Genomic DNA, 14,551 nt, shown 5'->3' with positions numbered 1-14,551 from the left:
TAAAGGTTTAAAAAACAAGTTTCCAGTAATCGTTATATCCTAATTGCTTAGAATTGTTCTATAAACTTCAAATCAAATAAAAAAATATATTTTCAAATCTTACAGAAAATGAAAATCACATCATTAAATACTTTTAGATTTGCTTTACTACTCCCAAGTTGAATTCACATATATAAAACTGATGTCCTTTTCATTATCTCAAATCAACAGCCAAGTAATTATAGTTTGTTATATGCAAAGTATACATTTCATATTTACTTGCCATAGAAAGCACAAGACAGAATAATACTGTGATGCTTAAGAAAATGTTTTAAAAATGTATTAGGTTCATCTCTCTTTTAAAGTATATATAGCTTTTAAGATGTAAATCTTTTGAAGGTTTTTTTTTTTTTTTTTTTTGGTACCGGGGATTGAACTTGGGTCGTTGCTCTTGCAAGGGAGGCCACCGAACCGCTGACCTAAATCTGGTCCAGCCTTGAAGGTTCTTTTTGAAGGGATGTGTGATGACTAGATTATTTCAGATTTAATGAAGAGTAATTTGTTAGTAATCTCAAAAATCCAAGCCAGGGGAGGATCATTTTCTTTCTTTTTTTTCCATGTGCTCATTCCATTCTTAGGAAAGGCATGATGCAATAAGAAGATACGTTTTACAAACTCCTAAAACAAGTTTGTGACTTGTCAACTAAAGACACCACCTCTGATATGGATAGTTTCATTCAATCCATGTTCTACCAACTTTATATCTTCTAGATCATCTTTTATAATGTTAATCAAGTGGCTAAGGCCTTCCTGTTGTTGTTTCAAATGCTAAAATGAAAAAAAAAATAGAACACATTAATATATTACTCTATTAAACTGCAAGCTACTCACAGAAAAGACTTTTAATAGCAACTCATTTAATTTGTACTACATCTTTGGCTAATACTTTATGTGACCAACAGTAAGAAAGATATAATTCAAAATACAATTAAACCAAATATTTATGAATAATATCTTAAACAGAAATGTTTTTGGCTATTTCTTTGTGATAAAAGGTATATTAAAATAACTCAAAGAGGATACTTAGTATTTGAAAACAGTTTTTGTGACCTCTAATACATGTTTTTATGGTAATGGTGATGATGACTACAGTTGGTAACATTTTTAGGAGTCCTTCCCACACACTAAGGTACTGCTGTAATAGCTTTGTAGGTATTTAATTCACTTAAAATCTTTTTGAGCACCTTTCGGGGTACCAGAATCATTCTACTTCAAAGAAACTGAGCGTAAGTAATCTGTCCAAAGTCACAAAGGTCATAAGATAGATGGTAAACTGTGATTCAATCCTGATACAATATACTACTTTTCCTCACTTTAAAAAGGTAGATAGAGGGCCAGGGATTTAGCTCAGTAGTGCCACTGCCTGCCTTGCAAGCACAAGGTCCTGAGTTTGATCCCTGGTATTTAAAAAAAAAAGGTAGCAAGACTGGGAGCATTAGCTCAATGGTAGAGTATTTGCACAGTATGCATTAAGTTGGGTTCAAACGCCAATACGACATTAAAAAAGGGTGTTTATATATTAATGTATATAAGCACTTTAGTATGGTTCTAGATTAATGTTAGAATCGATCTCAGTTAATTTTATTGCCAAATACTGTGTACCTAAATGATGGAATATAACTGTGTTTCTAAGAGCTCAGAAGTCAAGCTAGTTTTTAGTGATATCCATTCTAATGTATACAGTAATATCAGATTTGTATAACATTTATAGCCATCTAAATAAAACTCTCAGGGCCTGGCCAATAGTCCTACCTAGTATGTTCCACAAGGTTTACCACCTTGTGGTATATTTCTTTAGAACAGTGTTTGGAAAGCTTTCATTAAGCCAATCTATATTTATACTAATGAAAATAGCACTATTTCTCAAGTTTTTTCATACAAAGTGACCCTACACAAGTGACTGGAGGCTCTGGCTACCCCAACATCCACTCTGGTCCCCTTAGACTTAAGAGAATCAATAACTCAGTATAGTACATTTACAGTTTATATATAGGCTGGGAAGGTATGATTCAGGACAGTTGCCTCCCATTGTAACATACATAGAGATCACTATAATCTTGGTAAAATGCAATTAAATAGATTTGGAATAAGGAATGAGATTTTGCCTTTCTAATGTCCTTCCTGTTGCCACTACTACCTGCAGTTTTGGATGGGTGAATGATGGTAGACATGATTCATTACTTAAAGTTGAAGTAAAATAGGCATAACATAAAAATTACTATTTGAGCCATTTTTAAAGTGTGCAGTTCAGGCCCGAGGATTTAGCTCAGTGGTTCCACCACCTGCCTTGCAAACACAAGGACCGGAGCTCGTTCCCGGTACCAAGAAGAAGAAAAAAAAATCAACAAAGTGTGCAATTCAGGGGTGTTAAGTACTTTCACACTGTTGGGCAGAAATTGCTACCCTGTCTCTAGAACTTCTCAAACTCAAAAGTCTGAACCCACAAAACAATCCCCACTCCCTCCTACCCTAGTAAGGACTATTCTCGTTCTCTTTTTAATTGGACTACTTTGGTACCTGATACAAGTACAATCATATATTTGTCCTTTTATGCCTGGCTTATTTCACTTGGCATAAACATATTCAAGGTCTGGTCATGTTGTAGCATGTAGCAGAATTTCCTTTTTAAAAGAATAACATCCCATTATTTGCATATATACAAGGACGTACAAGTATTCGTTCAAAGTCCCTTCTTCCAGCTTCCATGCTTAGACTTCCAGAAGCAGAACTGCCAGTCACATGATAACCCTATTTTTATTTCATTATACTCTGTATAGTGTAATGCATGTATTTAGTAGTACTGGGGATTGAAGCCAGGGCTTTGGCACTGGGCTATCCCCCCAAGCCCTTTTTATTTTTCACATTGAGACAGGCATGTGCCATCATACCCAGCTCTTTTTAAATTTTAAAAGAACCACCACACCACTGTCCATATAAGCTACATCATTTTATGCTCCTCAACAGCACATCAAAGTTCCGACTCCTCCACATTCTCACCAATGTTTTATTTTTTGGATAATAGCCATCCTAACAAATGTGAGGTGGTAACCTCACACTTAAAATGTACACCTTTGTACAATACTTACCTGTTTGATTTCACGTAACAGATCTGCATCTACATAATATCTTTCTTCAGATCTGACTGCTCCAAAATGGTTCTGCATCCTGATTTGGGACATCAGTTCATTTAGTCGGCCCTGAAAACCAGTCAAAATATAACTGTTAACAGTAGTACCACTTCTAACAAAGAATGTTTTCTTTGAAAGGATGGCTCCAGAACATTAAAATTTTTTGCTGGGCGTGATGGTGCATGCTTGTAATCCCAGCACTTGGGAGGCTGAGGCAGGAGGATCACCATGAGTTTGAGGTCAGCCTGAGCTACATAGTAAGTTCAAGGCCAGCCTAAATTACACAGCAAAACTGTGCAAAACCAAAAAACAAAAATTTCCAATTTTCTCTATTTGCATTATTTTGATTTTTGTTTTTCTGGAAACAGGATCGAACTCAGGAACTTGTGCTTGCAAGGAAAGAAGGCAGGGTGCCACTGAGCTACATCCACATCCCTGTGTGCATTATTTGAAACACTAACACCAACAAAAGAATCATGATTAATACTGAATAGTTTCCCTGGTGTGAATAATCTGCAATAATACATAAGATCCTAATAAGATTACTGACATTTAGAAATGGGAAGAAAGGAGCTAAAGGTGTAGGGAAGGTGGGATGGGTAGGGGAAGGGTAATAAGGGAAAAGAAAAAAATGTGAGCTAATGAAAAGATGAAAATAAAGTGTTTGTAGATGGGGAGGGGAGGAGGGGGTGAAGGGAGGGCAGAGGTAAGGGGAAAAAATGAGAATCAAGACTTATCATGTAGAGGCACAAGATCCCAACAATGAATTTAACTGTACTGTATCCCTAAAATGTACCAATAAACTCAAAGCTGGAAAAAAAATTTAAAACAAAAAAAGAATCATGATTAAGAGTTTATGTTGCGAGCCGCGACGTCAGGATCCTGCCAGCAGGTCCTAAACCTGAAAGGATGAGGACAGAGACACGGGAAGCACCTTTCTTCTCATGTTGCTTGCTTGCTTTATTACAGAACCTCTCCTTTTTATACTCTCCAGCTGCATGGAAGCGAGGGCTGCAGGGGAGCGAGGGAGCGAGGGTACCGCCCACACATTCCAGAGGGAAACAACAACCATTATGGGTTACATCTGCTACCAGCTGAACTCGCCCGTGGCTATGGACGAGAGCACGTCCGTGCCAGCCAGGTGACGCAAAGTTCAATCATGGCTAGGCCTGTGTCTAGGCTCACCGTAATGGCTCGCCATAAGTTTACTTTAGAAAGGAAACTTTAACAAATGCTTAATAAACACCTATAGAAAATTCCTGTTTGAAGACTACAGTGGACCCTCAAGTTATGAGTGGCCTGGCATATAACTTGGGTTAAAAAGGTTAATGGATTCATTTGCCTCCTTTTATCTGTAGTGTGTACCTAGGTAAACATCCAGATCTCAGCTGTATTGACTTAAGTTACAACCAGCCCTCAGGAACCAAATGAATTCTTAAGTCAAAGGTCCACTGTATTTGCCACTTTTCTGCAGATTGACTTAGAAGTGCTTACCTTGAACTGAGTAGGTGCATTTAATTCAGACTGAATTGTATCCAGCTGAACTCGCAATTGCTCTTCATCAGCTTGGATGGCATAACCACTCTTCCTTTGAATTTCCTGTTTGATTAGGACCTACACAAAGAAAAGTCGCCAGTAGAAACAGAATCAACTTTTTTATAAAGTTGTTTTATTACAATTGTTTGTTGGAAGAAATCAGCTGAAAACTATGCTAACGATATATGGGGCTACTTCAATTCACAACCTTAATTTGTTCTATGATCTTGGAAAAGATGGCCACATTTGTGTTTTTGTGGCAAAAATGGCTATGGTTGTGTTTGTCACCTGATGCAGTTTGCAAACAAAAAAATTTTGCCAAACACTCGTGTATGTGGACCAAATTGTTTATAAACACCCGTGTTCATGAACCAAGGTACCAATGTACCGATGTTTGTGAACCAATGTAGTAGGGCTTAACACTGTGATCTGAATTGTTTTTATCCATTTTAATCAGTCAGAGGTATCATATAAGTACAATGATAACAATGATATACACTCAACAATTGGGGCAACAGCAGCAAGAAGACAACTGTTTTAAACCTATACCTAGTTTTTACAACTTAAAAAAACTACAAAAAATAGGCAACATTATACCAGTTTTAGATATTTGTAACCTTTCAGAATCATTTATGTAAAAACACAAACCTGTAATATTTAAGTTTAAATCCATTTTTATTGGACTTTTTATTCAGATTACAAAAGCAGTCTGTGACTTTTTTTTTTTTGCCCTGGTACTGAGGATTAAATCCAGAGCCTTCACACTGAGCTACAGCCCCAGACTTTCTTTTATTTTGAAACAAGGTCTTGCTAAGTGGTTTTCTAGTCACTAATTTTTCTTTTCTTTCTTTCTTTTTTTTTGTACCAGGGATTGAACTCGGGGCCTTGCGCTTGCAAGGAAGGCCACCTAACCGCTGAGCTAAATCCCTGGCCCCTGTAGTCACTAATTTTTACAAAAGGTATATTATATATAATTAACAAAATCTCATGAAATCCTTAGTGATATAACTAATTTGTTACTTTGAATAGATGCATTTTTTTATACATTAATGACCAGTCTATTCAATATTCACTGTCTTGATGGACATACAACATTTTGTTTTATGAATAATGCTGGGATAAACATTTTTGTATAAAGAAATTAGCTTTCTGGTATAGAATGAAAATTGAATGAATGAAATTCATTTCCCAAGAATGAAACTGCTTGGTTAAATTAAGTATGTACACTTTCATTTCTAATAGAAGCTGCTACTGAAAAGATCCTGACAATTTTAGATTCACCGCTACACACTACCCTACATTATTGTCAGCAATAGCTGCGAGGCTGTTTAAAATTTTGCAGTCTGACAAGTTTAAGGGATCACATTTTTTTCTTTAATTTGTAAATCCTTTGATCCCTAATACTTTGTATCTGCTTATCTGTAAACTGCCAGTAAACATCTTTTACCCTCATTTCAATTGTTTTCTTATCCAACTACAAATTTCTTTGTGGAATATGTGTATTAAAACTACACCTGGGCCGGGGATTTAGCTCAGTGGTTCTGCTATCTGCCTCATAAACACAAGGTCCCACGTTCAATCCCCGGTACCAAAGCAAACAAACAAAAAACTTACAACTAACATCAGTGCTGTTCTCACATTTCCCTTTTTCTGAACTCATGACTACTGGCACATGGCTCCTAGAATCAGGTTTTTTCCCCCTTTGCATTACTGGAGATTGAACCTGGGGCCTTGTACACAATAGGCAAGCAGTCTACCACTAAACTACACATATCTCAAGTTCATTTTTAAATTTTATTTTTTTGGAGACAAGGTCTAACTAGGTTGCCCAAGCTAGTCTCAAACTAGTGATCATCCTGCCTCAGCCTCCTCAGTACCTGGGATTACAGGAATGCACCAGGGTACTCAGTGGCAGCTTCTGGTAACTTTTGCTGTGTAATTTTCTTTCTTTCCTTTTTTACTAGGATTGAACTCAGGGAGCACTGAACTACATTTCAGTCCTTTTTAAAAAAAAAAAATTGACAAGGTTTTGCTAAGTTGTCCAGGCTGGCCTTGAACCTGTGATCCTCTTGTCTTTGCTTCCCAAGTAGCTGGAAGGTGTGTACCACCATGCCTGGAAAAATTTTCTAATTCTCAGGTAGTCAATTTTGTTCTATGGTTTCTATGTTTTTGTTCCAATGTCTCCAATCTGTTGGTTATACACGCTCCTAAGTTTCTTAGAATTAAATCTCTAATTTACTTTTTTTGAATATAATGTGGTAACAGTGGTCTAATTTTATTTCTTCTGGATGGAAAGTCAGTTACTCCAGCATGGTTTGTTTAACTAAAATACCACCTTTGTCATACAAGTTGAGATACACTTGCATCTGTTTATAGATTTTCTTATTCTGCTCTATGGATCTTTATGTCCCATCCTGTGCCAATACAATATTCATTTGATCACAAGAGGGTTAAAATACTATGAGGCAGGGCCGGGGATTTAGCTTAGTGGTGCCACTGCCTGCTTCACAAGCACAAGGTCTACAGTTCGATCCCCAGTACCAAAAAAAAAACAAAAACCAATAACTATGAAACTCAGGGTTCAACCCCTAGTACCACATTAAAAAAGGAGGGTAGTGGAGTATAGCTCGATGGTAGAGCTCAAACCTAATATATGTAAGGACCTGGGTGATTCCCAACACTGTTCCTCATATATTCAAACAAGATACAGAACATTTCCATCATCCAAAAACTTCCCTCTTGCCTCTCTCTTATCTCTGGCCCTTTGAATTAACTTAACTTGTACATAATGTCTGGAGCCTTCAAGTCAGGCTTTTAAAATTTAGCATAATTTGCATCGTTTTTTTTCTTTCAGTACTAGGAATTGAACCCAGGGCCTTCACACTTAGCTACATCTGCAGCCCTTTTAATTTTTTGAGACAGGGTCTCACTATATTGTCCCAGGCCGTGCTCAATCTTGTGATACTCCGGTCTCAGACTCCCAGAGTGCTAGGGATACAGGTATGTGGCACCATACCTGACAATCTGCATTTTTAATTAGATGTGTCTGGTGCCAGCACTCTGGGAGGCTGAGGTAGAATGATCAAATTCAAGCCCAGCCTGGGCATCTTAGCAACTTGGTGAGACAGTCTCAAAAAGGGGGGCGGGAGGGCTTATTTAGGAATGTAGTTCAACACAGGGGGCCTTGTTTCACTCCCCCAAACCACCAAAAAGACAGATAAACCTATATCTCTGTTCATAGATCTCTTTGAAATACTAAAACTCAGCTATAAAATGGTGGAAGTGCACTGCCGAACAGTTTGGTAGTTCTCAAAAAATTTGAGAGTGGACCATAAGACCCAGCACCTACTCCTACATTTACACTTGAGAAATAGAAGCATATATGGACATATTAATATTAATAGTCACATTGTTCATAATAGCAAAAAACTCTCCAAAATGTTCATCAGTTGAATATATAAATACAAATGTGGTATATTCATATAATGAAATTCAGCAATAAAAAGGGATAAGTATTGTTACATGGCTGACATTTGCAAAAGTTATGCTACGAAGAAACTGGTATGATTCCATTAATATGAAGTGTCCAAAACGGGCAAATCTATAGACAGAAAGTCGTTGCCTAGAGCTGGTTGATTTAGGGTAAAATGGAGGAGTGGCTGCCAATGAATAGGAAAATTATTTTTAGGGTGATGAAAATGTTCTAATATTGATTACAGTCATGGTTATCAAAGTCTAAATACATTAGCCAGACGTGGTGGTGCACTCCTGTAATCCCAGCACTTGGGAGGGGAGGCTGAGGCAGGAGGATCGCTGTGAGTTCGAGACCAGCCTGGGCTACAAAGTGAGTTCCAGGTCAGCCTCAAATACATAGCGAGACCGTTTCAAAAAACAAAAAACAAAAAAAGAAAAAAAAAAGTCTAAATACATTAGCCAGACGTGGTGGTGCACTCCTGTAATCCCAGCACTTGGGAGGGGAGGCTGAGGCAGGAGGATCGCTGTGAGTTCGAGACCAGCCTGGGCTACAAAGTGAGTTCCAGGTCAGCCTCAAATACATAGCGAGACCGTTTCAAAAAACAAAAAACAAAAAAAGAAAAAAAAAAGTCTAAATACATTAAAAACCTATGTTGGACTATACCTTTCAAATTGGTGAATTATGCAGTAAGTTGTATCTCAGTGAAGCTGTTAATAAATACAACAAAGTCATCTATACTTTTCCTCAATTGTAAAGAAAAATTTGGAATTAGCTCTCACCAATTAGACAAAATTTAGCAAAGAAACTATCTGGCATTGGTATCTTTCTCTGTGTTAACTTCTTTTGGCCCCAGATTTTCTTACTATTTTATATATCTGTGATAATGTTTCTTTTTTTCACTAATTTTGTATATATATTGCTTTTTCTTCTTCAGACTCAGAAGATAGTTAACCACTTTGATGGTCTTTTCAAATAAACAGCTTTTTAATTCTAATTTTTGAAATGTCTCACTGATTTTACTTTTAGCTTTTTTTTCTTAATTGGTTTCTTCTGGCTTATCTTGATATTCTTTTTCTAATTTTTTTTGCTTCCTTTTTTTTTTGTACTGGGGATCAAAATCGGGACACTGCACTTGCGAGGCAGGCAGCAGAACCACTGAGCTAAATCCCCCAGCTTTTTCTTAATTTCTTAACATGAGTTACTTTTTGGTTTTTAAAATTGAAGACTTTTTAAGCTTACATATTTTTCTGAATACATCTATTGCTGTGTCCCATTTGTTCTAATATACAATATTTCTATTTTCATGACAGTTTATAATTTGTTTTGTTGCCATTTATTCTTTTATTTTCTCTCATTAATTGGGGAGTTCTGTTGTTTTTCAACCATTAATGGTCACACTCCCTTTCTTTCTTTTTTTTTTTTTTAACTACCGAATTCGGTACTCTTTTTAGTACATCAAACTCAGGACTTGCACTTGCAAGGCAGGCACAGAACCACTGAGCTAAGTCCCTGGCCCTACACTCCCTTTCTTGACACCCAAACATGTTTTTCTATTTTATGAAAAATCAGTATCAGTGATCTCATATGTGCTTTCTTCAAAGATCCTTTATTTCTTCACTATTCTCACCTACTCTAAGATACAAACTTTCAAATATCTTCTCTTCACCCAACCTTATGACTTCTCTTCCAACTTCAAAGTTTTCAATTTCAGACTATTGTTTGAGGTTTTTTTTTTCTATTACAAAAATCTGTATTTAGCACACATTTCACACACATCTTACAAATGTTTGGGGGAAAAAAACCTAATTACTACCTGTAAGGTTCTATGGGAAAGATCCATGAGTTTCCTCTTGTACTGTGCAATTTTGGCCACACTTGTAGTTTGATTCTTTTGTAGCTCACTAATATCTTCAGATATGATCTGTTAAAAAAAGATAAGTCAAATATGAATACCACAACTATTTATCAGGTACACTTATATGTATAAGCAAAGTCTAATTCTAATATACGCTTGAAAGTCATCTCTGAAAAATATAAACTCCTTTAATTCTGCATTCTATTTCTTCCTTACTATATAGTTAAAAACGAAAAAGTATCATTCAGAAAATTCTTTGGTGCCCCAGGATATTTAGTGATGAGATAATATACAGTAAAAATAAAAACACGTTTTAGAAATAAAGATTTTAAGTAATGTTACAGAATACAAACAACCAATAACCAGGCCTAAATAAAAAAAATGTTAAGATCCATAAGATGACAAGCGTAGGCTTTACAGATAATTAGCCTTGACCCTGGCTAGTGACTACTGATATAGTATAATATAGTCTAGTGACTAATGGGTGTGCTTTTTTTGGGGGGGGGGATAATGATGATTGTGGTGGTTGCACAACCCTGTGAAGAAACTAAAATCACTGAGTCTTATACTTTTTGTTTTGTTTTGCTTTTATTTTTTTGAGACAGGGTCTTTCTATACAGCACAAGCTGGGCTTCAACTCACCATAATAGCTTAGCCTCTTAAATACTGAGATTAAAACAGATGTATGCCACGGTATCCAGCTGAATCATATACTTTATTTACTTATTTGTTTATTTATTAATTAATTTATTTATTTTTGGTACTGGGGATCGAACTCAGGACTTTGTGCTTGCTGTGCAGTTACAGCACTACTGAGCTAAATCCCCAGCCCTGGATCATACACTTTAAAAGAGTGAATTGTATATGTGAGTTATGTCTCAATAAAGCTGTTTAAAAGAAAAAGGGATATTACATAATAAAAGGTTAATCTGCTAAGAAAATGCAATTCTAGGTAAGTATGCATCTAATAGATTCAAAATACATGAAGCAAAACCTCAGAGAACCGAAAGGAGAGAAAAAGAAATGGAAAACTATAGTTGGAGACTTCAGAAAAATCAATACTCTAGGCTGAGGGTATAGCTCAGAAGTTTGGCACCTGCTTGGCAAGTGCAAGGTCCTGAGTGCGATCCCCAGTACCGAAAAAAGAAAAAGAAAAGAAAAATCAGCAATACAGAAGAGCTGAACAAATACCACCAACCAAGTGAATCTCACTAACACTAACAGGAAGTGCCACCCAAAAACAAAGGCTCTTCGGTTATAAAACCTTAATAAAGTTAAAAGAATTAGTCATACAGTTATCTAATCAGAACAATTATACTAGAAATGGACAATAAAATACAAGGAACATCTCCAAACACTTAAAAATTAAACATACTTTTAAATAATCTAACAGTCAAAAAGAAAAGAAAAATTCAGAAGTCAAAATGATTTCTTAATTGGAAATGAGTGTTTTCAATATCGAAAATGAAAATATTAAATTATTCAAATTCATGAAATTCAGCTAAGTAGGGCTTACAGGGGAACTAATAGCATTAAATGTTTAAATTAGAAAAGAAGGGCTGGGGGTGGTGGCACACGCCTGTAATCCCATCACTCCAGGAGGCTGAGGCAGGAGGATCACTGAGTTCGAGACCAGCATGGGCTACACAGGGAGTTCCAGGTCAGTCTCAACTATATAGTGAGACCCTGTCTCAAAAAACCAAAACGAAGAGAAGGGTCTCAATTCAATAAACTGCTACCTAAAAAAAATTAGAAAAATAAACCCAAAGCAAGCAGAATAAAGGATATATAAAATTGAAATTAATGAAACAAAACATAATTAGAGGAAAATCTAAAGCCTATTCAATAAAATTGACAAGTATTTAACAAGACTTACCTTCTTTGGGTTTACTCTGAAGAACTATTAAGAACTTTGGTCACATCCCAGTCAAGTACTGTACATTATTCAATTTAAAATTAATGCTGATAGGTTGTTTGTCCTGTCTACATAATAAAGAGCCTGGAAATCATGTAACATAAGAAACCACACTGGAATTTTTAACCAGAAAAGAGAATTTGAAAAGTGATTATAATGTTCAAGTATTTTTAGGCTATACCCACAAAGCAATGCCAGAGAAAATAGATGTAAACTGTATAAGACATATAGGATTAATGTAGGGAAAATAAATTATATTAACAAAGCTGGGTGACACTGAAATGGATTCACAGAACAGTAAGCTCTTTATTTCTCAGACATCTGAATGAAATTAGAATTCCATGTAGGAGACTATGGAGTTGACTTTTAAGAACCTTTAAGTATTTGATAATAAAAAATCTATTTATAAAATATTAAGTAGATTTAAGTATTTGGGAATTTAAATTTGCTTCATCAATGTAGGACAACATACCGGTATAATTATGACAACAGAGTCACAATTGTAGCCTTTGTTTTCATAAGGCCCTATAAATAAAAGCATTCGATAAAGAAAATAATATGGATTCACTGTCCAGAACTGGAATAAACTGTTATTCCAACAAATCTAAATTCATTGTTAAAGTATGTCAACTCAGATTTATATGATTTGGGGCAGTCTGTTAAAAAAGATGGTCGAGCAATGTGAACTACGAAAATGCAATGTAACCAACTGAATAAAATCAAGGCTGTAAAACCCTACAAAAGAAGGAGTTGTAACCCAAGGGGGGTCAATCAGGGCACCACCATTAGGTGTGATCGATTCCCATTGATGAAGTAAACTTTTTTATTTTACTTCCATTCTACTGTCTCTCTGTGTGTCACTTGCCAATTCCTTCCATAACATTTGGTGTGTGGTGGCTGGGAAGGAAATGGGTAACTGACATGGCCCATGTTGGGCCTCCACCCGAGTCTCGCTGGGTCAGAGGGGGTGGACACCGAAGGGAGGGGGAGTGGCAGTCCGCCTCCTCCGAAGGGAAGAGGCGCACCCTGGGATTTCCTGGGTTCCCTTTCTAGGACATGGAGGCCAGCTAGCTGGCAGTGGATCGCTCGAACCCGGGACAGAAGGAAGGCATATGAATGGAACTGTCTGTCTGAATGGTGAAATTCCCTGGGCAACCCCTAGTTTGTTTTGCGTTTGTTCTGGTTTTGTCTTAATTGAACATTTGGGCAGATTACAGATTGGAGGCCTGATTACCCTCCTTTCTCTACCATTCACAAGGATTTATGTCCTGAATTTGGGCAAAATATAGAGTGCAGGCCTAACCATCTTTTTGCCATTTGTGAGGGTTTCAATTGCCCTCAATGTTACTTACTGCAGTTTGTAAGGGGCCCTAGGGAGGGAATGTGTTAACTTCTTGTGTGATTGCGTGTGTGAAAGAGATTCGGTTAGAAGAGTGAGTGGAACGAGCTATGAAAGCCATAGGTAGCCTTGTCTGTGCACCAAGACAAAGGGAGGGGGCATTTGTGCTTTACGAGCCCTCCCCAAGTCACAGAGCTTGTGTGTGGCCTGTTTCCACGATTCTGTGGCCAATGTCTCATATGAGCAAAACAGAACATTAACATGACAGTGTTCCTTCAGCTCTGACAGGCCTTAAACTGTGAAGAGACCCGACAGCCAGGACTGGTGAACGTGAGCGATACCTACCCTGTTTGTCCTGCGACACCAGGCAAGGAAATATCTAGGGATCATGGGAAATGCAAATACTAAACCAAATGTTCTTGAGTACATGATTCAGAATTTTGATAAAGGCTTCGTGAGGGACTATGGGGTAAAATTAAGACCAAAAGATGCTCAGAAAACTCTGTGAGTTATCGTGGTCTCAGCTAAGCCAGGCTTTCCCCCAAAAAAAACTCTAGACAAAAGAAAAGTTATCTTCCTTTGTTTTAACTGAGACTTTGACAACCTGGAGCCTTGTATGCTGTTTTGAGGCCTGAACAACCCAGGCTGGGAGCTGCTCAAGCCTCTGCTCTGCAGCAATCAGCTGCTGGTGTGAGAACTATTTAGTTTTGGTCTTAGAATAACTGCTTGCCAAATCCGCTGTTTTTCACATGGCAGACTTGTCTCTCAAAAAATGTGACATCGTTACAGGTAAATACCAGTGCTTCCTCTTTGGAGGAGGTTGAGCTGCCTCCTCCTCTGCCTGAATTGCTAAGATCACAGGTGTGGAGGAGGTGGGGGCAAAAACAAGGGGGAAGAACTGCATGGCCTTACTGCATTATAGGGTGTACATAGGAAACCACGGTCCAACTCAGAGAATGGAACAGGGCTTACACTCAGATTATAAAGAACTAAAACGAAAAAATAAAATTTTAATGGATTAAAAACAGCTAGGAAAGCTCTGAAAAGCATACAGCAGAATAGAGAAAAAACACTCCAGGGCCAGGGATTTAGTTCAGTGGTTCCACCACCTGCCTTGCAAGAGCAAGGACACAAGTTTGATCCCCCGTACCAAAAAAAAACAAAAACAAAAAACACTCCAGGCTTTAAGAGCCACAATGCCAACCCTATGTTACCAGTCCGATGCTGCCAGCAAAGGTCTGGAATCTAAAAGTCAGAGAAACTT

The 14,551-nt window shown here is 37.2% G+C and overlaps 1 protein-coding gene across 3 annotated transcripts in view; it reads right to left on the bottom strand.

Moving 5' to 3' along the window:
* Window positions 1-521: 521 nt before the first annotated feature.
* Window positions 522-14,551, bottom strand: part of Nup54 (nucleoporin 54) — a 36,688-nt gene continuing 22,658 nt past the window's right edge. For all 3 annotated transcript variants that reach the window (XM_010619871.3, XM_010619872.3, XM_010619873.3), the window contains 4 exons: window positions 9,992-10,099; window positions 4,662-4,781; window positions 3,126-3,236; window positions 522-807 (listed from right to left, as the gene is read on the bottom strand). In XM_010619871.3, the coding sequence (XP_010618173.1) occupies window positions 679-807; window positions 3,126-3,236; window positions 4,662-4,781; window positions 9,992-10,099 (468 nt within the window). In that variant the 3' untranslated portion in view covers window positions 522-678. The remainder of the gene's footprint in view (window positions 808-3,125; window positions 3,237-4,661; window positions 4,782-9,991; window positions 10,100-14,551) is intronic.

Source organism: Fukomys damarensis, unplaced genomic scaffold (assembly GCF_012274545.1).
Source record: "Fukomys damarensis isolate Sample0158 unplaced genomic scaffold, DMR_v1.0_HiC HiC_scaffold_32, whole genome shotgun sequence".
Taxonomy (NCBI): Eukaryota; Metazoa; Chordata; class Mammalia; order Rodentia; family Bathyergidae; genus Fukomys; species Fukomys damarensis.
This window is presented reverse-complemented; position numbering and strand designations above follow the sequence as displayed.